At 44.9% G+C, this 22,897-nt stretch overlaps 1 protein-coding gene across 6 annotated transcripts in view; it reads right to left on the bottom strand.

The window, feature by feature from the left end:
• Nucleotides 1-230: 230 nt before the first annotated feature.
• The window catches only part of LOC120394273 (F-box only protein 16-like), a 44,864-nt gene continuing 22,197 nt past the window's right edge, over nucleotides 231-22,897 (bottom strand). For 2 of the 6 annotated variants that reach the window (XM_039518515.1, XM_039518516.1), the window contains 5 exons: nucleotides 22,067-22,299; nucleotides 16,040-16,145; nucleotides 2,996-3,221; nucleotides 638-806; nucleotides 231-559 (listed from right to left, as the gene is read on the bottom strand). In XM_039518515.1, the coding sequence (XP_039374449.1) occupies nucleotides 469-559; nucleotides 638-806; nucleotides 2,996-3,221; nucleotides 16,040-16,145; nucleotides 22,067-22,299 (825 nt within the window). In that variant the 3' untranslated portion in view covers nucleotides 231-468. Of the gene's footprint in view, nucleotides 560-637; nucleotides 807-1,858; nucleotides 2,211-2,991; nucleotides 3,222-16,039; nucleotides 16,146-22,066; nucleotides 22,300-22,897 lie in introns of those variants that run through there. The other 4 variants (XM_039518517.1, XM_039518520.1, XM_039518518.1 and 1 more) reach the window with 4 other exon arrangements.

The raw sequence follows: 22,897 nt of genomic DNA, 5'->3' as shown, positions 1-22,897 counted from the left end.
AGCAAACAAGATACTGATTCAAATTCTGAGCTCACCCTAGTTTTGCATGACTTATTTGTATTATGGCAGCACCTGGAGATCCCAACCATAGTGAGGGCCCACTCTGCAATGTGCTGTATACATAGTAAAAGATAGTCCCTGCCCCAAAAACCCTTCAGTGTAAATTGGCTGCAATGCAGTTAGCCCAGAGCTATACTAGTAAATCTCCCTCAGGGTCTCCACATTCTCCGCATTGTATAGTGATTTTATAGCCATTGTATAGTGAGTTCAATGAGGGTGGGGAGGAAGTCTCTTATTGTGACAAGTAATATAAAAAAATGGAGCTGGATCCTTGAGACTTTGAGCGTGATTCTTAAATGTCAGTAACATCCGTTCTTCACGGTAACTCAGGGATGTGATCGGCATCTTCTGAAAGCTGGGCAGATGAGCCGGTTTGACTGGGATGAATTGCACTGAACCTTCACTCCCTTACTCTGCATCAGATCCATGGTCCGATGGAGGAATTTGCCAGGGCTGAGCTTCAAACAGTGGGGATGCTAGAATGGATAAAGAGAAAATCCTGAGACTAGCAGCTGCTACAGATTGTTTTAGTCACTGAATGGACATGTAGATTATTTCTAAACTGCAAAATCAGTACCTCATTTTGTAGAATTTGGTCCTGTTACAAATATCCCTAATTCTACTGCCTGTACTTCCAGCGTCATGGGAATATGGCAAACTACTCTCATCTTGAGAGCTGAGTCTAATGTTGGTCAGCTCACCGTAAGAAAGGCACAGAGGAGATTGCAGAGACCCAGAAGAGGTCCCTGAAGATGTGAACAGTAAAGAAGAACTTGGCTGTCTCTCTTTTACAAGGGGTTATGTAGTTTTGCCCAGCAATCAACCTATATTACACTTAATACAGCTCATCATTTCTTGTGAAATCCTTATAGTCTAGTGGGGATAATTCATCTGTCTCCTTTACAAGATGCCTGGAGACAGTAGTTCCCCTTCTTCCCCTTTCCTCTCAGCTTATTTTCTAAGAGTCTTCTCTGTGTGGATCAACTCCGCTTTCACTCTCATTTTCCTGTGTCCTTTTTTGAACTGCAGTACTCAAGAGTGAGTGCAGTATTGCCCCAGGAGCCAGAACGGTGTCAAACGGAGCAGGATAATTGTCGCATTTGATGGACGTGTGATATGCTAATTAATTAATACAGTTGAAGGCCCCGATCCTGCAATGAGCTTCTCATGTATGGACTGCAGACCAATGCAGAGCCTCACTGGGGCTCTGTCCATGTGACCGCACTGCTGGATCAGGGCCCTATTTTATATATAGGCACTGTATTGTTGATTTATATGCAGTGTATCCCTACCTCTATAACCCTCTGACTGCAGTCTGGGGTGCCCCTCCTCCAGTTCATATAGATGCATTTGCATATTCCTTCCTACATGCCCCACTTCTCGTTTGTCTCAATTCCACCCCCTTCTCCAGCGTATCAAGATTGGATGGCATTTAAATCCTACCCCCCCACAAAGCCAGTTGCGATCACACCAAGTTCTGGATCATCACCCTTGGCTCCTAGTCACAAAGGAAGGCTCTGAATGGTATGGAGCTCAGAAGGGATCCCCACAGGACTCCACTCCATACCCTCCTCCCATAGGGATTCATTAATAAATGCTGTCAATCCACTTCCATTTACTGCACCTGCAGTTTCTCTTTGAAACTGCTACATGGCGCCATATCAGATGCCTTCTGCTGTGCCCGTTCTGGTTTCTTTATCTACTGAACCGGTTACTCTCTTAAAAAACATAAGGGTCAAATCCTGCAATCCTTAATCTATTAACCCGCCACTGGCGTCAATTGAATTTTTGCCTGATTACGTTCCGAGGACCCGATGCTGCCAGGTGCTGAGCGACTCCTGGAAGATGCTCACTGGAAGCTGAGGTTACTCTGCATGATGCTCAGCATGTCATAAGGGAAGGCCCTGTGTAAGGACTGCACCAGCTAGTCCTAGGCTGGCATGGCAGAAATTGCTTTTGATGATGTCACTCGACTGTTTTAACAGCAGTTCGAAACCTCTCCCCAGGACTGGTGGTAAAAGTAGCATTTTCTTCTCTAATTCCTTGAGGGGACCCTTCTTCCAATCTGTCGTTATCAATCCCCAGCCTAAGGCATCCATCCAGGGCCTTGTCCAAAGCACATCAGAGTCAATGGGCTCTGCACCAGGCCCCTAGACACATATATAACAAGGTGTTAAAACATCTGTATTCACATTGGAGACAAACCCCCTGCCCTACAGGGGAACACCCAGGAGTTCATGTCACACAAAACTCTTGCCAGCATTTAGGCCACGTCTACAATACAAAGTTTTGCTGGCATGCCTACGTCGACTAGGAGCATGAAAACCACACCCTCACTGGCACGGGTATGCTGGGATGGACACATACACACAAGCAGGCACGTACCCCCTCCCCCATTCTGGCCAAAGATTCCATTTGCCAGGTAGTTTATGTTGTTCTTGGAGGTGCTTTATCAACACCGACAAAAGAACTCCTTTGACAGGGATGTGCTGCATCTACATTAAGGAGCTCTGCTGGGATAGCTGTACCGATATGGCTGTCCCGTCAATGCCTTTATAGTGTAGACTGGCCCTTAGGTACTGTGACAGTCATGAGAGACAGACAGGGTGACCAGATGTCCCAATTTTGTAGGGACAGTCCCAATTTTGAGATCTTTTTCTTATATAGGCTCTTATTACCTCCCACCTCCTGTCCCGATTTTTCACGTGTGCTGTCTGGTCACCATAGAGACAGATGCCACAGGAAACTGCTACGTGTGAGTCTTTGCGCCACATTTTAGGGCTGGTAAATTACAGTCAGTTTGGTTCACACCATCTAAAATGACTGCTGCTTGCTTGGCATCAGGGAACATAGTGCCAATGGCTCCCCAACTCCAAACTCAGAGAGCTGTCGTCTCTCTGGTAGCTTAAGCAACGAGATAGAGCAGCTTACTAACATGGAGAACTTCTGCTCATCCTTGCAAAGGCCTTCTTTCCTCTTTCACTCAGCTTTGGTACTGGAGCGCGAACAGGGGCTGGCCGTATCCCAGCATTCCACCGGGCACTCTGAGCTAGGATCTTAGCTGTTGCTTTGGTAACAGGGTACCCTGTTGATTGGTGAGTAGCCCAACTTGGGCGAACTGGTCCTTTGGGGCTAGAGCCAAGGTCTGCAGATAAGGACAGCTGGGAAGAGAAAAACAGAAAGATCATATTCTCCTAACAGCCACAAGGGGATTAAAATGTCTGAGCCCTTTGAAAACGATCTAGTATCCTTGGTTTTTAAATGACATACAATTATAGTTTTGTTTTGCAGCAGTGACCTACGCTCTGTTAGTACAATTCCACAGATCTGTGTAGTAAGCTACACAAATAAGAGCACTTCATATATTTAGGGGGCGGGTTGTGGAGTGGAAAAAATTCCAGCCTTTCATGAATGACAAAGGAAGCCAATTAGAAGCAGCCACTAAAGGAGGCTTGCCCACATTAATTGAGTCTCCACAACAGCTCACACTTTCCGGCCGAATTTTGTCCTCAGACATATGTGCACAGCTCCTATTGAAATCAGTGGGCAAACATCCATGGGCAGAACTTGGGATGTAGTGAACCAGACTGATCTCCTTTATGGAATCAATGTATTCATTTATATTATGAAGGATTCCAGCTGGCAAGAAGTTAGCTGTTTATAGCTTAACCTGTGCAGCGAGCAGCAGTTTGCATTAGCACTAATCATACTTTGCACTTCTACAGCCCCTTTCAGCTCAGAATCACAAGGCCCTTTACAGACGAATTCAATCTCACAGCAGTCTGTGCAATATGCATGGGCTAGACTGATCTTTTCCAACAACAATGAAGTGCAACCATCTCTTGGGTGCCCTAGCAAAGCAGAACAACTTGGCTCCATAGCCGAGGAGAGGAAGTGAAGAGAACAAGGTGGAACTGAATCTGCCGGGTGGGATTTAATAATAAACACTCACGATCACCAGCATGGAATTTACCTCCACTAGAATTTGGCCAAGATTCCGAGGCTAGTGCTCCTAGTTTTATCAAAAGAGCCGTGGAAGCTTTAACCACCACAAGTGGCCAGGACTTGTGGTTTATGTCTCATCCAGAAGAAAGCAGCTGTAGTCCCCTTGCAGCAGGTGGATGCAGACCTGACTCAGAGGGAACTGCACCAGTTACTGAGTCCCCAGCACCACTTCCTGCAGGGTTCTTTGGAGGTCTCCTTTCCAAGTGCTGACCAGGCCCAACCTTGCTTCCTTTGTGAGGTCTGAGGCACCATAGTGCAAAGGTAGATCAGGCATAGAATTTATACACAATGGTCAATTTTTATCTTTTCATTTTACTAGTCAATGTCTATGATTAAGTAGAAGTAGCCAAATATATTCCTACCATTACAGTGATTTAGTCTTTTAAAGAAATCCCAAAATGTTTCAAAAGCAGCTCATGAGAAGCTGCCTGCTAGCAATCTAGCCCTTGTTAAACTGATCCAAATCATTTGTTTATCCCTTGTTTAGAATACTGAAAAACCATGAGTATAATAAAACATCTGCTTAGAAATGCACTATGAAGCAATGATGGCCGATGATGTTATTATAAGCAGACTATTGTCAAGAATCAAGCTGTTGTACAGAAAATTTAACACGGTTTTGCATTTTCCTGTGGTCACTTGATATGACTGCGATGGATATTGTATAATGCTTAGTGCTTAATCCTCAAGTTAAAAATAAGCAGTCCAATGATTGCCAAACATCAACCCAAAGAGAAGCCAGGAAGTATGCAACAGCTTACGATGTCCTTGTGAGTGATTGAGCATGACAATGTAAACAAGGACATGACAGGTACAGTAGGTTTTTCTTCCAGTAGAGAAGGAAACACACGAAGGCGGGTAAGCAGTGGCTGTTGCAATGAGCTGACTGTACCTTGGTTTTGCACTCCTGTGTTCTTGGTGATTCAGCCGCGGAGTGCTTGGGGATAGGAAGGCAAAGCATGTTACACCACAAAGCTAGGCTGTGCTTTTTCAAGAAGAGTGAAATGTACAAAGGAGTTTGATACTGCAAGCATTACCCAGAGTAATTTTTGCTCCCATGACTAGTCCCAGGAAATTCAATGGTACTACTTGTGCAAATAAGTAATACTCAAATTATGAGTTGCAGAACTGAGGCTATAGAACTGAGGCTATATTAGTTGGCTAGAACTGAGATTTGCCACTGCCCGAGGCCTCTGCAGTGGCAGAAAGCTGGACATGTGGGAAATGCACACCTGACCCTAAAAGATGTTCCTTCCTCAAGTCACCAGCTCCCTGCCAATATGCGGGGGGGGGAAATTCGTTCCTGACCCCAAATACTGTGATCACCTTAGAATACAGGCAACAGTAACTCAAGAACATTTGTGGGAGTGGAGCAGCCACTCACACAGAACAGAATCTAAAGCATGAAAGGGGAAAAAAACAGCCATGATTGCTGAGGCTGTAATATTTCTCACAGCTGTCATGAGCGTCAGACTTCGTGATTTTCATCTTGCTAATAAAATGGCCATGGTTTTGACATTTGGACGTTTTTGGCACGAGACCGATTATTCTGCTGAACAGCTGCAAAAACCTTATGTGGAGTCTTAGTAGATGAGCCCATAGATTTGTAAAGGAGGCTGTCATTTGGGAGCAGTGACAACACTGCAGGGACCAAAAGGTCCAAATGGGTGGACTCACTATGGGGGCGCATGGCTCTGTATCAAAAAGGACAGGAGGGATGACCTACTGTCTCGGGCCCTGGACTGAAGCGCAGGAGACCTGCTTTCAATATGTGAGCTTGGACAAGTCACTCCATCTACTCTGTGCCTCAGTTTTGCATCTGTAAAATGGGGACAATACTTCCCAAGGTGATACGGTCCAGATAGTATGGGGCAAGCTTTAGGGCCCTGATCTAATAAAGCACTTAAGCAGGTGCTTAACTTTAGTCATGTATCAGAGGGGGAGCCGTTTTAGTCTGGATCTGTAAAAGGAGCAAAGAGTCCTGTGGCACCTTATAGACTAACAGACGTACTGGAGCATGAGCTTTCGTGGGTGAATGCATCCGACGAAGTGGATATTCACCCAGGAAAGCTCATGCTCCTATAGGTCTGTTAGTCTATAAGGTGCCACAGGACTCTTTGCAACTTTAATCATGTCAGTTAGTCCCACTGATTTCAGTGGGGCTACTCACATGATTAAAGTTAAGTGCCTGCTTAAGCACTTTGCTGGATAAGAGTCTAAAAGGAGAGAGGTGATGGCAAAGCACTCCCAAAAGAGAAAGGGCTTGATTCATCACTGAGCTACTCCAGTTTTACACTGGTGTTATTTCACTGACTTCAATGGAGTTACACGGGCATAAAACAGAAGTAAAAAGTAATGAATCAGGCCCAAAGACTTTGGACCAAAAATTAAAACCTTACAAGAGTCATAGCTTACAAGTAGAAGCATGTGGGGGAGGGGAGAGCCAGTAGCTCAGTATATAAGAGGGTCATGATTCTCCCCAACAAAAATGATGGGCCCAATTCTATATATTCTCACATCTCCCACTGGAGGCAATGGGCGTTGCATGTACACACGTGAGGGAGGGGTTTGGCCCTATAGTCAAAAGCCAGGGGCTTCAAAGCTAATTTTACTTGTTACCAAACAAATCTTGAGCTTTTCTTATTTGTTGCCATAGTTTCCAGGACTCGTGGCACTGTAACAATCACACCGTGGTCTTCCCCAAAATTTACTCTAGCAAACGCTACCACCCCACTGAAAAGAAACCAAGGGGCCAAACTCGGACCAGGCCCAGTGGATGCTATTCCACTGATTTTTAACAGAGTCTGGGTGTGGCCTGAAATTATTTCTTTCCTTTTGGTATCCAACACCCATTTTTCACTCTTGTGAATCTGGAACACTATCTCCTTTTTCTCTTATATATTAACCCTTTCCACACCTTCATTGTTCAGTATAATAGTCTTTGGTTTCATTCACTTTCAGTGCATTCATCTTACGTGTCTTCATTATAATTTTATCTTTTGGTACCTGGGGCATTTATTCTTTCAACACGCTTCCTTCTTTTCCAAAGGATTAATTTAAAAGGTTTGAATTATAAGCCTCTCTCTTTGGGCTTGGCTGACATAGGAATCTTTTAACAATGATATTTAAACAAGATTTCCCAACCTTATCTTTACAAGCTGAAACCAAGATCTATTGACGAAGTGCAGCCAAGAGGATCTGAGCACTATCATTGCCAGGAGGCATTAGAGATGGATCGGTCATGTGCTTTGGATGGAAACTGAGTCCATCACCAGAGCAGCAATAAGACGGACACCTGAAGGCAAGCAAAAACGAGGCCACCAGAAAACAACCTGGCGAAAAGCTGTGGAAGCCGAGCTGAAAAACCTGGGATGTAGCTGGGGAACCACTGAAAGACTTGCCAGAAACAGACAGGAGTGGAGGAGCTTCGTCACTGCCCTAAACATCAGAGGCGTAATAGGAACATGATGATGATGATGATGATCTTTACAATAAACAGAAATTATTTTTTGATATTTTCTACTTGGTTATATAAATAATTTTGTCTCTTTCATCAGCCTAAGGAAAATACACTATTATCATCATAGTGTCATAATCAGCAATGGCTAGCAGGGTTATAGACTGTCTGGGATAATGTGAAAGAGTAGGTTGGTTACTGAAACTGGGGACAGTCCAGGATTCAGGAACGCCAAAACGTTACTCCTGGGAGAATTCTGCACCATCGCGCAAGTGCACAATTAATGCCCCCACAGATTCCTCCCCTCTGCAGAATAATTGATTCTGACAGGGAGGCAAAGGGAAGCTGCAAGAGAAGTCATGCTGCAATTACATCTTTTGCACCAGGGGCTGATGTGGCTCCAGAAGCGAGGGCAGCCGCGGAGAGGGAGGGATAGAGGCTGCCTTCCTCACAGCGCTCTGCCCATGGGGCCAGGCGAGGAGGCACTGGATATGGGGGGATGGACAGAGTGGGGCAAAACAGGCTGCTGGGGGGATCATACAGACTGGGGTTTAGAAGGGCTAGTTCAGGGGACAGACTGGGCCAAGGGCACAGAGGCTAGTGGGGTGACAACATTGAGCCAGGGACTGAATGGGCGTGGGGGTGCAGAGCCACATAGGGACAGGGGGGAAGAGGGAGTGCAGGGACACATGAGGATGGGGGTGGCTGAGTGGGGATGCAGGGACACATGGGGACAGGGGCAGCTATGCCTGGCTGAATGGGACATGGGGGTGCAGGAATACATGAAGACAGGGGCAGCTATGCCTCACTGAGTGAGGGTGCAGGGCCACATGGGGACATGTGCAGATATGCCTGGCTGAATGGGGAGCGGGGATGCAAGGACACATGGGGACATGGTGGGCAGATGTGCCTGACTGAATGGGAGAGGTTAGGGGCAGCCATGGTCTCCCTGGGGGAGGCTCCCCAACTCCCTAACAATCCCTCCCCCTCCCTAAAAAAACTGTTTCATACTTCTCCCACCCACACCCAACAACCCTCCACAGTTCACTCCCAGGCTCCTTCCCAGCAATTACTTCCCTCTCCCTCAGCTCCTCCATTACCCCAACTCCCCCAAGCCTTTGCACTGCTTCTGAGGGGTTCGGGAAATATGTTTCTGCATTGTAGTTTAAACAAATTATTACTCAAAGTTCTGTACTAATATGCCTAGTAAGGAATCTATTTGTCAAAAAACATTTCCTGAATCTTTTATGTTGTCTGTATTGTTACAGACATACTTGCTGACATGTATTTTGAAATAAATTACCAAACTAATTGAAACCGGCATGATTATGTAGTGTTATTTTGACAAATAAAATAAGCAGAAATTTAAAATATTGTGTGCAGAATTTTTAATTTTTTGGTGCAGAATTCCCATAAAGGTCCCAGGACATCTAACACAATCTATAAGGGCTACCCTCAGTTCTTAACATGGAAAAAAAGCCAGTGCCTTTGAGAGAATCAGAACAAAAAGATATGGAGCCTTATTCTGATCTCTTTACACTGATGTAACTCCATTGACTTCACTAGAGTTAGTCAGGGCCACCCAGAGGATTCAGGGGGCCTGGGGTCTTTGGCAGCGGGGGGCCCCCACCTCCGAATTGCCACCAAAGACCTGGCACTTCGGCGGCGGGTCCCGGGGTGGAAGGAACCCCTGCCATGGGTCTTTGGGGCACTTCGGCAGTGGGTCTCGGGGTGGAAGGACCCCCTGCCGCAGGTCTTCGGGGGACTTCGGCGGCGGGTCCCAGAGCAGAAGGACCCCCCGCCGCCAAATTGCCACCAAAGACCCAGAGTGGAAGAAGCTCCGGGGGCCTGGGCCCCGCAAGAGTTTTCCGGGGCCCCCGGAGCAAGTGAAGGACCCCACTCCAGGGGCCTCAAAAAACTCTTGTGGGGGCCCCTGCGGAGCCCGGGGCCTGGGGCAAATTGCCCCACTTGCCCTCCCCTCTGGGCGGCCCTGGAGTTAGTACTGATTTAGTGTGGTGTAAATTCCCATCTTCCCTGTGATTGCTGTAATGTATTTACGTATTAATAATGCTTGCAAGGCCTGATTCACCACCGCAAGACTTCACTGATTTCAATACAGTAATGCTGTGCTGAACAGCCCCCTGGTCTAGATGGTGCTTTTCATCTTCCAAGAGTTTTTACAGACAACAATTATCATATTTAATAGTAATAGTTGGCATTTCTATAGCATCTTCAGGAGCTGCTTTACAATCATTAACTGATTAAAACTCACTCACCCCTGTGAGGTAGTGTAATATTATCCCCATTTTACACATTGGGAAACTGAAGCAGAGAGACTAGAGATGATACTAACCTTGTGTACAGGGGCTGTGGCAGACTCTCAGCACAGCAGTACTTTTGCAGTTGTGCAAGAGAAGGATGGCTGGTGTTGTGGTGAAGCAAGTAGTCATAGGATTGTTGGGAGGATAAACTCAATGTTTGTGAAGCACTCAGATGTTACTGTGATGGCAGCTGTAGAAAGTGTTTGGGAATTCTGCATCTGCTGGGCTCAGAACAGTAGAGTTTTGTACCAGCTCCTTATAGGCCAGGCGTGGAGGAAGGACCTGGGAGCAGACCAGGCGTGGAGAGGGAGTCAGTGGATGGCCAGAGGACCTCTAGTGGCCACAGATCACTGCATAAGGACCATAGAGAGTCAAATCCTATTCCAGTCCAAAGGCTGGTAAAACAGATGGTTGAAGGATAGATTCAGTCCTTACAAGAATTCTGTTTGCTCAAGATGTCTTTGTGAACATTTTGCTTGACCTAAAGGAAGATCTCTGGTAGCTGCCAGCCGTAGATATAACCTTAGGTCCTCTAAGCTGCAATCAGCCCAGCTCGGGTGATGTGTGTGCACATTCCCCACCCCCTATCCTGCTGACGATGATGTTGGTATCAAAAACTCCCATTGACACTACTGGGGAGAATTTCATCCCTGCGCTGGTGGATGGGCTTAAGGCTTGTGCCTCCCAAACTCAGGGGTGCAGACTAGGGCCACCCTCAGGAATGGAGAGCATCCCATGGGGACTATGTCATGGCAGGAGCTCAAAGCCTTCCCGAAAAACCCTCAGGATATTTGCCCATCACTTCACTGATTCTGTAACGGCTCCAAAAATAAAACAAAGGTCAAATCATGGCCGTGTTGAAATGGAACTCCTGAGACTGTATTATAAAGCCCTGGAAAATGGCATTTCTAAGACAAAGGCTGACAAACTTTAACTAGAGCAACCAGTACAATAAAGGACATAATTGAGCTAGGAAAATAACCTGCACAAGAATAATAAATGCCTGTCAGCCTTAGTGATCTTACTGTTAATCTCCTTTGTAGGCTGGAACATATGGGTTGTCTGGTTCTCATTACTTGGGGATCATTCTTCCAAGTTGGCAAAAAAAAAAATGCTCACCAGAATCTGCTTATTCCAGCAGCTATTTGTTGCCCATATCCACAAAAGATTATCTCTAGGATGCTTTCTGGAAGCCTGCCTTTCTGGTACTGCTTTCATAGTGGTGCTAAGGGCTGGTCACTCTGACAAAATGCAATAGCACGAAGTATAAACAGAGATCAGACAGTGATGATGGAAAGTTGTGAGTGCAAGAGACTGCTTTAGGCAAAGATACCAGAATCTTGAGAAACGGATCCAGTATTTATAAAGTGCAGAAACTAAGACTGTCTACACTAGCACTTTTGTTGGGCCGGGGTGTGAAAAAATACTCCCCTGTGCCGCTGTACAGTGCGCCGTGTCGGCAGCCTAAATGTCTGGATCCGGGATATTACAGGAACTAACTGAAGAGCAGATAAAAATATCAATATCTACACAGCAAATTACCTCCCGTATCCACGGAAGTGAATCAGGACCAGATCCTCAAAGGTATTTAGGCACCTAATTTCCATTGATTTCAGAGGGAGTTAGAGGCCTTAATACCTTTGAGGTTTTGGGCTTCAGAGTTTTGCCACTGATGTGTGATCTGTTCTAGTTAGGTTCTTCTGAGAGCAGGACTGGATCCAAAGAAATGAGACTAAAACCTGAGGAAACAGCAGCTGCTTAGCTATTGAAGGACTCTGTTTGGAACTGTTTTATTTAAACATGTCCTGAGCGGTATGTTTAAGAATAATGCTTTATACTTACCTAGCACTTTTCCTCCCAAAGCCTCAAAGTGCTTTACAAGCACAAATTCTTTCTTGGTAGTTATAACCCACTCAGCACTATGGAGGGATTAAGCTTCCCAACGCCTCTGGGAGACAGGTATATTAATCCCCGTTTTACACTTGGGGAAGCTGAGCGCAAGGAAGTGAGCTGCCTGAGGGGGACACAGCTACTCGGGGACAGAGATGAGAACAGACAGCAGCAGCCTCATTCTCCTCCCACATACACTAGTGCAAATCGGGAGTAGCTCAGCATGCAAGCCTCTTGCACCAGCTACTCGACAAAGGGAATAGATCTGACTCTCGGGAGGAGACTCAATGAGACCAACAGATTTGGAACCCTCAATTCACAGGAGGAAGCTCCCCCTGGCTTCCCTGGGGGCTCTTCACAGAGCATGAGCTGGTATGATGCCTCCAAAGAATGGGGGAGCATCCTCCCCGTGGGAATTGCTAAACTAGAACAGATGTAGCATTTGCATCCCCTCCCCCCACAGCACAGACTTGATGCCACCGGCTGGAGCACAGGATCTTGCCCCTCAGGAACACTGAGTGCAGCTGATGTGACAACCACCATCTTATCACACTGGGGACAGAAATGGGGACCTCCAGAGCTAGCAGCATGAGTCTCTACAGCTCGAGATAAAGAGCCCGGCTTTACCTGCACCCTCCGTGGGTCAGGCACACAGGGGGACACAACACACAGCCCTGTGGGTTACACTGGCCACCCACTCAGGGAGCCCACCTTGTCTTCTCACACCAGTGTGACTCCACTGACCTCTGGATTGTAAGGGAGTCTGGCTGGAGTAAGTGAGAGGAGAAGCAGGCCCAGGCAGCACAGCTGCCCGCACAGAATTGCTAAGGGAAGAAAGATGTTCCCTGCACCTTCTCCCCCTGGCCAACGCAGTCAGGCTGGAGCAGCCATCAAGCTTCTCTGCTCTAAGCATTTCAGAGCTGGGACTGTCATTTAGTATATGTTTGTACAATGCCTGGCACAATGGGGTCCTGAGCTAGTCAAGGTCTATAGGCATTGCTGCAAGACAAATAATAATTAATAATCATAAATCTGGCCCCACATCAACAAGTTTTCTCCTAAAGTGGTTCTGCTTTATACCTAATTACAATGCGTTAATGGAAGAAATCATTCCTAATAGTAGAATGGCACCTCCTAGACAGCACTGGAACTGGGATTTAAAACGTACGTTACGAGAAAGGAAGAAAATCACAGTTTTAAAAGTTTACAGTTAGCAAAATCTTATTACGTCTATTTGTGAATCAAGGCACCAGTGATATCTACTGTTATATAAATGCTTTGGGCCAAACATATCCCTGGTGTAATAGATTTAAAATCATAGAATCATAGGACTGGAAGGGACCTCGAGAGGTCATCTAGTCCAGTCCCCTGCACTCGTGGCAGAACTAAGTATTATCTAGAACAGCCCTGACAGGTGTTTGTCTAACCTACTCCTAAAAATCTCCAATGATGGAAATTCTACAACCTCCCTAGGCAATTTATTCCAGTGCTTAACCACCCTGACAGTTAGGAAGTTTTTCCTAATGTCCAACCTAAACCTTCCTTGCTGCAATTTAAGCCCACTGCTTCTTGTCCTATCCTCAGAGGTTAGGGAGAACAATTTTTCTCCCTCCTCCTCGTAACAACTTTTTATGTACTTGAAAACTTTGATCAGGTCCCCTCTCAGTCTTCTCTTTTCCAGATGAAACAAACCCAGTTTTTTCAATCTTCTCTCATAAGTCATGTTTCCTAGACCTTTAATCATTTTTGTTGCTTTTCTCTGGACTTTCTCCAATTTGTCTACCTCTTTCCTGAAATGTGGCACCCAGAACTGGACACAATACTCCAGCTGAGGCCTAATCAGCAAGGAGTAGAGCGAAATGATTACTTCTCGTGTCTTGCTTACAATACTCCTGCTAATACATCCCAGAAAGATGTTTGCTTTATTTGCTACAGTGTTACACTGTTGACTCATATTTAGCTTGTGATCCACTATGACCCTCAGATCCCTTTCTGCAGTGCTCCTTCCTAGGCAGTCATTTCTCATTTTGTATGTGTACAACTGATTGTTCCTTCCTAAGTGAAGGATTTTGCATTTGTCCTTATTGAATTTCATCCTATTTACTTCAGACCATTTCTCCAGTTTGTCCAGATCATTTTGAACGTTAATCCTGTCCTCCAAAGCACTTGCAACCCCTCCCAGCTTGGTATCATCCACAAACTTTATAAGTGTACTCTCTATGCTATTATCTAAATCATGGATGAAGATATTGAAAAGAACCAGACCCAGAACTGATCCATGTGGGACTCCACTTGTTATGCCCTTCCAGCATAACTGTGAACCACTGATAACTACTCTCTGGGAACAGTTTTCCAACCAGTTATGCACCCACCTTATAGTAGCTCCATCTAGATTGCATTTCCCTAGTTTGTTTATGAGAAGGTCATATGAGATAGTATCAAAAGCTTTACTAAAGTCAAGATCATCAAAGATTAGGGTTAGAAGGGACCTCAGAAGGCCATCTAGTCCAACCCGCTGCTCAAAGCAGGACCAATCCCCAAACAGATTTTTACCCCAGATGGCCCCCTTGAGGATTGAACTCACAACCCTGAATTTAGCAGGCCAAGGCGCAAACCACTGAGCTATCTTTCCCCTCCTAAAATATATCAGGCCTACTTCTTCCCCACATCCACAAGGCTTGTTACCCTGTCAAAGAAAGCTATCAGGTTGGTTTGACATGATTTGTTTTGAAGAAATCCATACTGTTATTTATCACCATAGTATCTTATAGATGTTTGCAAATTGATTGCTTAATTATTTGCTCCATTATCTTTTGGGGTACAGAAGTTAAGCTGACTGGTCTGTAATTCCCTGGGTTGCCCTTATTTCCCTTTTTATAGATTGGCACTATATTTGCCCTTTTCCAGTCTTCTGGAATCTTTCCAATCTTCCATGACTTTTCAAAGATAATTGCTAATGGCTCAGATATCTCCTCAGTCAGCTCCTTGAATATTCTAGGATGCATTTAATCAGGCCTTGGTGACTTGAAGACATCTAACTTATCTAAGCAATTTTTAACTTGTTCTTTCCCTATTTTAGCCTCTGATCCTTCCTTATTATCGCTGGCATTCACTATGTTAGATGTCCAATCACCATCAACTTTCTTGGTGAAAACCAAAACAAAGAAGTCATTAAGCACTTCTGCCATTTCCACATTTTCTGTTATTGTTTCCCCCTCACCCCCTCATTAAGTAATGGGCCTACCCTGTCCTTGGTCTTCCTCTTGCTTCTAATGTATTTGTAGAATGTTTTCTTGTTACCCTTTATGTCTCTAGCTAGTTTGATCTCGTTTTGTGCTTTGGCCTTTCTAATTTTGTCCCTACATACTTGTATTAGTTGTTTATATTCATCCTTTGTAATTTGACCTAGTTTCCACTTTTTGTAGGACTCTTTTTCTGATTTTTAGATCATTGAACATCTCCTGGTTAAGCCAGGGTGGTCTCTTGCCATACTTCCTATCTTTCCTACACAGTGGGATAATTTGTTCTTGTGCCCTTAATAATGTCTCTTTGAAAAAACTGCCAATTGTCTTCAATTGTTTTTCCCCTTAGACTTGCTTCCCATGGGATCTTACCTACCAACTCCCTGAGTTCGCTGAAGTCTGCCTTCTTGAAATCCATTGTCTCTATTTTGCTCTTCTCCCTCCTACCATTCCTTAGAATCATGAACTCTACCATTTCATAATCACTTTCCCCCAAGCTGCCTTCCACTTTCAAATTCTCAACCAGTTCCTCCCTATTTGTCAAAATCAAATCTAGAACAGCCTCTCCCCTAGTAGCTTTCTCCACCTTCTGAAATAAAAAATTGTCTCCAATACATTCCAAGAACTTGTTGGATAATCTGTGCCCGGCTGTGTTATTTTCCCAACAGATGTCTGGGTAGTTGAATTCCCCCATCACCACCAAGTCCTGTGCTTTGGATGATTTTGTTAGTTGTTTAAAAAACCCTCATCCACCTCTTCTTCTTGGTTAGGTGGTCTGTAGTAGACCCTCTACCATGACACCACCCTTGGTTTTTACCCCTTTTATCCTTACCCAGAGACTTTCAACAAGTCTGTCTCCTATTCCCATCTAACCTCAGTCCAAGTATATACATTTTTAATATATAAGGCAACACCTCCTCTCTTTTTTCTCTGCCTGTCTTTCCTGAGCAAGCTGTACCCTTCTATACCAATATTCCAGTCATGTGTATTATCTCACCAAGTCTCTGTGATGCCAACAGGCCTTAGGCCCTGTGTTGATAAAGTCAGGGTCTAGAGATACTTGCCAGTGATTTTGCTTTCCGAAGCTTATAAGATGCACAGCTCGGTTTCCTTTTTTTCTCAAATGCTTGCCGGCTGAGGTCTGGGGTTAGTCCTCCTCCTTTCTTTCTACTGCAAAGTGGAAAGGAATAGTGTTAACTGAGAAGAGGGGAAATCCCTATTGAAATACAAAGAAAACTTAAGAGAGAACCCAGATCTAGTTCAGGCTTCCTTTGCTAGCAATATCATCTGTCTCCCCAATCCGTTCTCATGCAATGTAGGCTTGAGAGTTTTCTTCTCTGCAGCACTTGCCATCTGTAACAGTCTTCCTGTATCTCTGTGGCTCATCCACTCTCCTGTTTTCTCCCTTGCCCTATCTAAACCTGTAAGCTGCTCTCTTCCATTACTATAATGTAACTCTTTAAAGCATTTTGGGACACAGTTTGTATTAAACATACAAAATAAAGTTGTATTGTACTGTAATGTACTGTACTAGATCACACCTCTCTCCCTGCATCTCTCTGTGTGAAATGAAGCGTCAGTCATTTACCAGAAGGCAAAAACAAAGATGCTTTTGAAATGTGGGTTCTAATACTGCACACATTTAATGTACAGGCCATCTTAACTACACAGGCCTAACTCTCTACTCCCTGGCACCTCGTGTAGTGACATACACCTGTGCAAAGTGGGTGCCAAATACACTGGCAAGGGAGTGGAGAACCAGCCCCATAAAACTAAGCTGGCTTCTACCCCTTGTCTACGTTCCAAGCTGTACTGATTTAACTAAAGGTGTGTTTTCACATTGATTAGGTTAAACTGATGCAAACCCCTGTGTGAACACTCAAAATTAGTTTAAACCTGGCTTATATCAAGTTAGCATGAGTCGACTCCTTACCGACTTCAACTAAATCAGTATAAATAAATGTTCACCTGGGGTGTGCACCAGTTTAACTAAATTGATTTGAGAACACATCTTTCGTTAAGCCAATGTAGCCTGTAGTATAGACGAGGCCCCAGTCTGCCAGACTCTCCTATGAGTCATTGTTTATACAACCAGATAAATCTTCTTCTGTGTGTGTCTATATGGAGCTGTTATAAAAGCTACTATAATCAATTGGCAGGATGGGAATTTCCTACACTCTGGAAGCTGGATGAAGGAATATTGAATCTGGTCGACAGAAAATTTCCCTACATGATTGTACCAAACCTGGTTTCCTAGGACTTCAGAGCAGTCAGTATGCTGCACCCCGTGACTGCCTGGAACTTCGCACCAATAGCAAGGACACAACCAGAGTCACATGAATACTGCAAACAATTTTCTGCAAATATTCATGCAGGTTATTCAGCAAATTTGCTTTGCCTACATTGATTCTCCTTTTGTGTTCAGTCTCTGCAAGTAGTCTAATGAATAATTTCACAGGCAGAATTTTCCACAGAAACAGCAAAATTTAAGGCTATAGTTTCCTATTCTGTCCAGATTCTTATACCACACACATCACCATCATATCTCATCTTACGAACAAATAAAAGCCTAAAAGGAACATTTTGAATTCAAAATCATATGACTTCATGCCAGAAACCTGATTTTAAGAGTTTCACTCATCCATCATGTGACTTGCATAGCCTTCAAAACCAACACACACAGTTCAGATATTGCATATTCACAAGGAACTGCTCACAGACAATCTGAACACCAAGAACCATTCACAGAATTTATTAGGCACATGACTTTAAATAACAAATTAAGAAAATCAAACTGTTTGCAGACAATTTACGGACAGCCAAGAGGTAAAATCCATCTAATACATTATTCATTGTGGAGAATTTGGTCAGCTTTCAACAGAACTCAGGTTCTCCTGGTCCTAAAGCACAGGCTCCTACCACTTGAGCCAAAGAAGAATCTTAACTAGCTGTTAAAAGTATTGAGCCTATGAAACATGGCTGGGCAGTTCTGATTCCGTCCAGTAAAGGGTAGTGACAGCACCCATATGAGCCTATTAATTTAAAATACATTATTAAAAAAAAAGGATTTATGAAGAAATGAAACAGTGACAGCCCAGTCTTCTACTCAGAGTTTATCCATCTGCCTGTCTCTAAAACACGGTTTAATCTGCACAGCCACGACAAATGATGAGTGCCGGGCTAGCGGTAGAGAGATCTGAGTGACAGGGTGTGATGTCACAATTAACAGGTCCAGTGCAGTGGAGTTCCTTCACACAAGAGCGATCCCTGTTCTGTGAGAAGCTGGGCCTAGGCTGTTGACAGAACAATTACTTCAAGTAATTATTTTCTTATTGGCTAAACGCTCCGGCACAATATGCAATTGTTTTTAGAGCCTGCCTGTGTCTACAAATTATCTGAGTTAGTGTTAGCTTCCAGAGGCCAGAATGAGGGGGCCAGCATTCATTTCAGCTGACATGCCATCATGAGAAGTAGCAGGACTCCTTCCTGAGTCACTGGGCCACACACCTGGCAGGATTCCAACACTGCACTGGAATCAGAATTCTTTATCCACGATAAAATGGGAGAGAAATTGTTCATTTATTGGCAACAAGCTGCACAACACCAGATGCCTTCCAGCAGAACTGTGCAAATGGATTAAAGAAACTCTCGTGTTCCTTCCCAGTCAGAACATAGCCAGAGAGATCTTGGACAGCTTGCTGACTCCGTTCCAAGTCTCCTATGAAAATGTATCATTTCATCTTTGCAACATTGCTTAATGCCCTAGAATAGACAAAACCACCCTCACTAATATCTGCTCTCATTTGTACCTAAGTGAAAGGCTACCTGGAAGATTCAGGTAGAAAACAAGACATAGAAAGTATACCTGAGAGATATCACGATGATGACAGATTACACAGACAGATACGCAACAGTATAAATCACAGCTATAACTCCACCAAGGAATTTTGATAATACCTTCCAGGCAATCCATAAATCAACTCCTGCCATCATTTTGTCTCTCTTCCCACTCTTCCTCACTTCTCCCTCTGTATCCTTCACTCCCGCCTGACTTTGCGTCATCTTCCACCCCACCCCACCCCACATGTCCCAATGCCTCTCATTTAATGTGCTCAAAGTTCTATCACCCCCTCTTTCATGAAGCCCCTTTAAGCCTTGTCTGTGATTGCACTCCAACCAGTGACCCCCATCAGTCCATTTGTTTTTATACAGAGTTGTGCCCTACTGACCAGACAGCAAGAAGGACCCCCCAGAAAGCAGCTTGTTTTTTCCCACTGCCTTAGCTGGTCCCAGTGACTGAGAATCGAGTGGAGAAATGGAAGCCCAGCAGGACTCCACCATTAATAGCTGTGCCCTCCAGGACACTGATGGGGAAGGAGTGGATTAGTTGAATGTTTCTGCTACAAAGAGTCGCAGTGAAATTGGTTACAATGTTACCATTTAAATGGCAACAGGTTGCTGAATTAAAACACCCTATGATGATGAGTGGGAGTAGTTCCCACATCTCTCAAGAACTTTGGTTTCAATCTGTCTGCGGATTCAGGAGGACGGCACAGAATCGGGTCATGGTTAGAAAGTTTTTTTTTTCAAACTGTAAAGACTAGAAACATTTTATTTTCTTACATCTTAAAAAGACAGGAGGCCAGATCAATGCATAAAACAGCCTGGGAGTTTGAGACCTCGGTCTTGGTTTGCTCTCTCACTCTGCGGCAGGCACACTTATGAAGCAATATTAAACATAATCATATGCAAAAACAGAGAGAAGTTACACGGGGGCAGAGCAAGGGCTGCATTCACGTGCAGATGTGACTCAGACCTCCCCCCCCCCACAGCACCTGCCCCCTACACCCTGCCTTCCAGGACCAAACCATGCCGCTGACAAACAACAGTTGCATGCTGCTGACATGACCACATGGAGGTTAAAAACAGAGGGTTTACCCAGTGACAGTACCCGGTGCTGGTGTGTCACTTCCTAGGACAACTGGCCTTGAGTGATAAGAAGCTAGGTAAGAAGTCTGTATCCATCCATTGTCCTTGTACTTACATTGCAAGCGCTTTGGGGGCGGGAACTGACTTTATGTTCCGTGCTCGTACCGTGTCTGGTGCAGTGGGGTCCTGGTCTGTGCCCAGGGCTCCTAGATGCTATGCTAATACAAACAGTAAATAATAGTAAGCAACTTCGACCCTGCGGGAGGGCCTGGTTTGCTTCCACAAGAATTTCTTTGACCGATCAGGGAACAGAATCGCCCAGCATCGTCTCAGCCAGTCTTCCTGAGCCTAAAGGATGGTGGTCACGATATACAGTCTCAAGGGTGAGTAGCTCAGAGAAAGTACTGCAGTGGTGGATTCTGACAGTGATCGATCCATGGAAAAGAAATACCTAACTATGGGTTATTCAAGCGAAAAGTCACATTGATACCTAAACCAGCACACTTGTGCTACTGCGTAACCAGAACGGGCATCATGGAGAAGACCAAGTGGTAGCAATTACTTACAGCTTAAGTGATATTAAAGGGAGATCTTTGATAAACAAGCAAATGTCATAGAATTCATTTCTCTCCTTGAAATAATCCCTGGTAATTACAGCTGGGCTTGGTAGACCATTACACACGAAAACATTCTCACTAGCACAAATGGTTCACAGGTTCAAACCCTGCCCAGGAGGAAGAAAAATACTCCCTATACTTATTGCACCTTTAGCGACTCAGAACCTACTCCATCTGTTTGAATGTTGTAGACACATCCCTTAGCCTCATTGTGTCTTTAGATTGTAAACCCTTCCAAGCAAGAATGTCTCTTGATTTTGTACAGCCCCTAATATAACATGGTCCTGATCCAGACTGAATAGTGTAAATCCTACCATAATATAAATATTTACTACACCTCTACCTTGATATAACGCTGTCCTTGGGAGCCAAAAAATCCTACTGCGTTATAGATGAAACCGCGTTGTATCGAACTTGATTTGATCCGCCAGAGTGTGCAGCCCCGCCCCCCGGAGCGCTGCTTTACCGCGTTATATCCAAATTTGTGTTATATCGGGTGGTGTTATATCGGGGTAGAGGTGTACTACAAATAAAAAGTAATATTCATCTTTAAGGACAAGCATCTCGGTTAAAGGAGGTTAATAAAGTCTTCAGTCAATTCTACCAAGAAGGATGAGACTGAGCTTTTGAAAGGTGTTAAAGAAAGAGGGTGAAATTGAATGCAGAAAGCTCTTTGAAGCAATGTTAAACCCTAGGACGAGGTGATGCGGATTAAAGATAATGATCCATAATAGGATTTCACTAGGAGATGGGGAATTTCTGAAATGTCCAGGACGGGTCCATCCAGCATAACTATTTTCAAAAAGAACCAAAGCAGGTACATTACCATTAGCCCATACGGGTACTAGGTAGGACTGAAACTCACAGTAGCTATGCACCTCGGGTGAAATTCACAACTGCAGAGGGCCAACACAAAGTCAATGAACTTTGAGGGTTTCATTGGGACTTACCTGGTTTACCGGACTTTTGTTGGCCCACTGCAGAAGGATGAATTTCTCCCCAGATGCATAGCTGGGGGTGGGATTCAAGACACTCTTCAGCCTCTTTTCCCAGGAACTGCTGCACAAGGACAGTCCAATGGTCCAGCTGAGCCATTATTCTTTCTCCAATAATAGCCACTGCTAGATGTGTCAGCAGAAACCATGAAACCTCTCGAATGCGCTTTGCTGTGAGTTATTATACCACGGGGGAAAGTGTCTTTCTGACCCCAGCAGGTGACCAGATAACGCCCTGAAGCACGAGGACTCATTGCTCCTGTAAGTCTATCCTAGACAGTGTAACTGCAGGTGCTATTCGTTCTTTTTTAGATATATGCATGTAAATCTCTTTTGAGCCATCACGGTCCCACATCGATAACGTGTTCATTAGCTTCCCAGCAGTATGTTTATTTTTCTCTCTTAGTGAGAGCTGCACAATCCCTTAAACCTTGTTGCATTATTCAGAAATGCCCCTGAGCAGACACCAATAGCCTCCTTCTTCCTACTAGTGCCAGCTACCTTTACCGTGCCACAGAAAATGCAGAAAGGAAGGACGGGAGCTTCTTACGCCTGCCTCACTTGCTCGATGGGATCGTAGTTGTCTAGGTAGTTGAATCGGACAATGTCAGTGGGATGTTTATCCGAGGACCGCCATGGTGGGAGCTCTTTTTTCTCCTTGTCTGTCCTCTTTCCTAGCACAGATGCTGATTGGAAAACTGAGGAAGGGGATAGTTTTGTCTCTGGGACGTCTCTTGCTATTGGCTGGACATCAATGACCACGAATTCATCTTTTGGAGGGGTCTAGCGAGAGAGAAATGGATGGGGGAAATAAACCTCAGCACCCAGCCACATTCCCACCCACTGGGCATCGTTAGTAATGAATCTCAGAATAAAGAAATTACTATCAGGGAACACGCGGCTTCCCAGCTGACAGATCTGCCAGCTTTGGGGGAGGGATACGAGGGTGCTGTCTAATGGTATCTAATGACACGTGGCGTCTGGATACAGAGAGAGTGAGAGAGTCACCATCTCCACACCCAGAGAGCAGGCCAATGTACAGGCATTTTGCTTTTCCCCCACCCCAGTCTCCTATAAAGTCTTGGAAGGAATGTAATTCAAATCACTGCCCCCTCCCCAGAGCTTAGCTGGGATCTCTTCTCTCTCCCTCTGCTGTGGGGAGACCCAAATCGAGGCGGGGAAGGGGAGGAGAGTATTGGGTGAGAGGCACAGGGCCCAAAATGCAGGAGGGGGAATCTTCACAACATTACCCCAAAGGGCAGGTGGGGGGAGCAGGGGGAGGCATTGGGGATGGGAGTCAATGGGACCAATCTTCCCTTGTTGCTAGTAAGAGCTTGACTCACCTCCCCAGGAGGATGGGAAAGCGGAGCAGCATATTGCA

Source organism: Mauremys reevesii, unplaced genomic scaffold (genome assembly GCF_016161935.1).
Source record: "Mauremys reevesii isolate NIE-2019 unplaced genomic scaffold, ASM1616193v1 Contig46, whole genome shotgun sequence".
Classification (NCBI taxonomy): Eukaryota; Metazoa; Chordata; order Testudines; family Geoemydidae; genus Mauremys; species Mauremys reevesii.
Note: the sequence above shows the minus strand (reverse complement) of the source record. Positions and strands in the feature narration are given on the sequence as shown.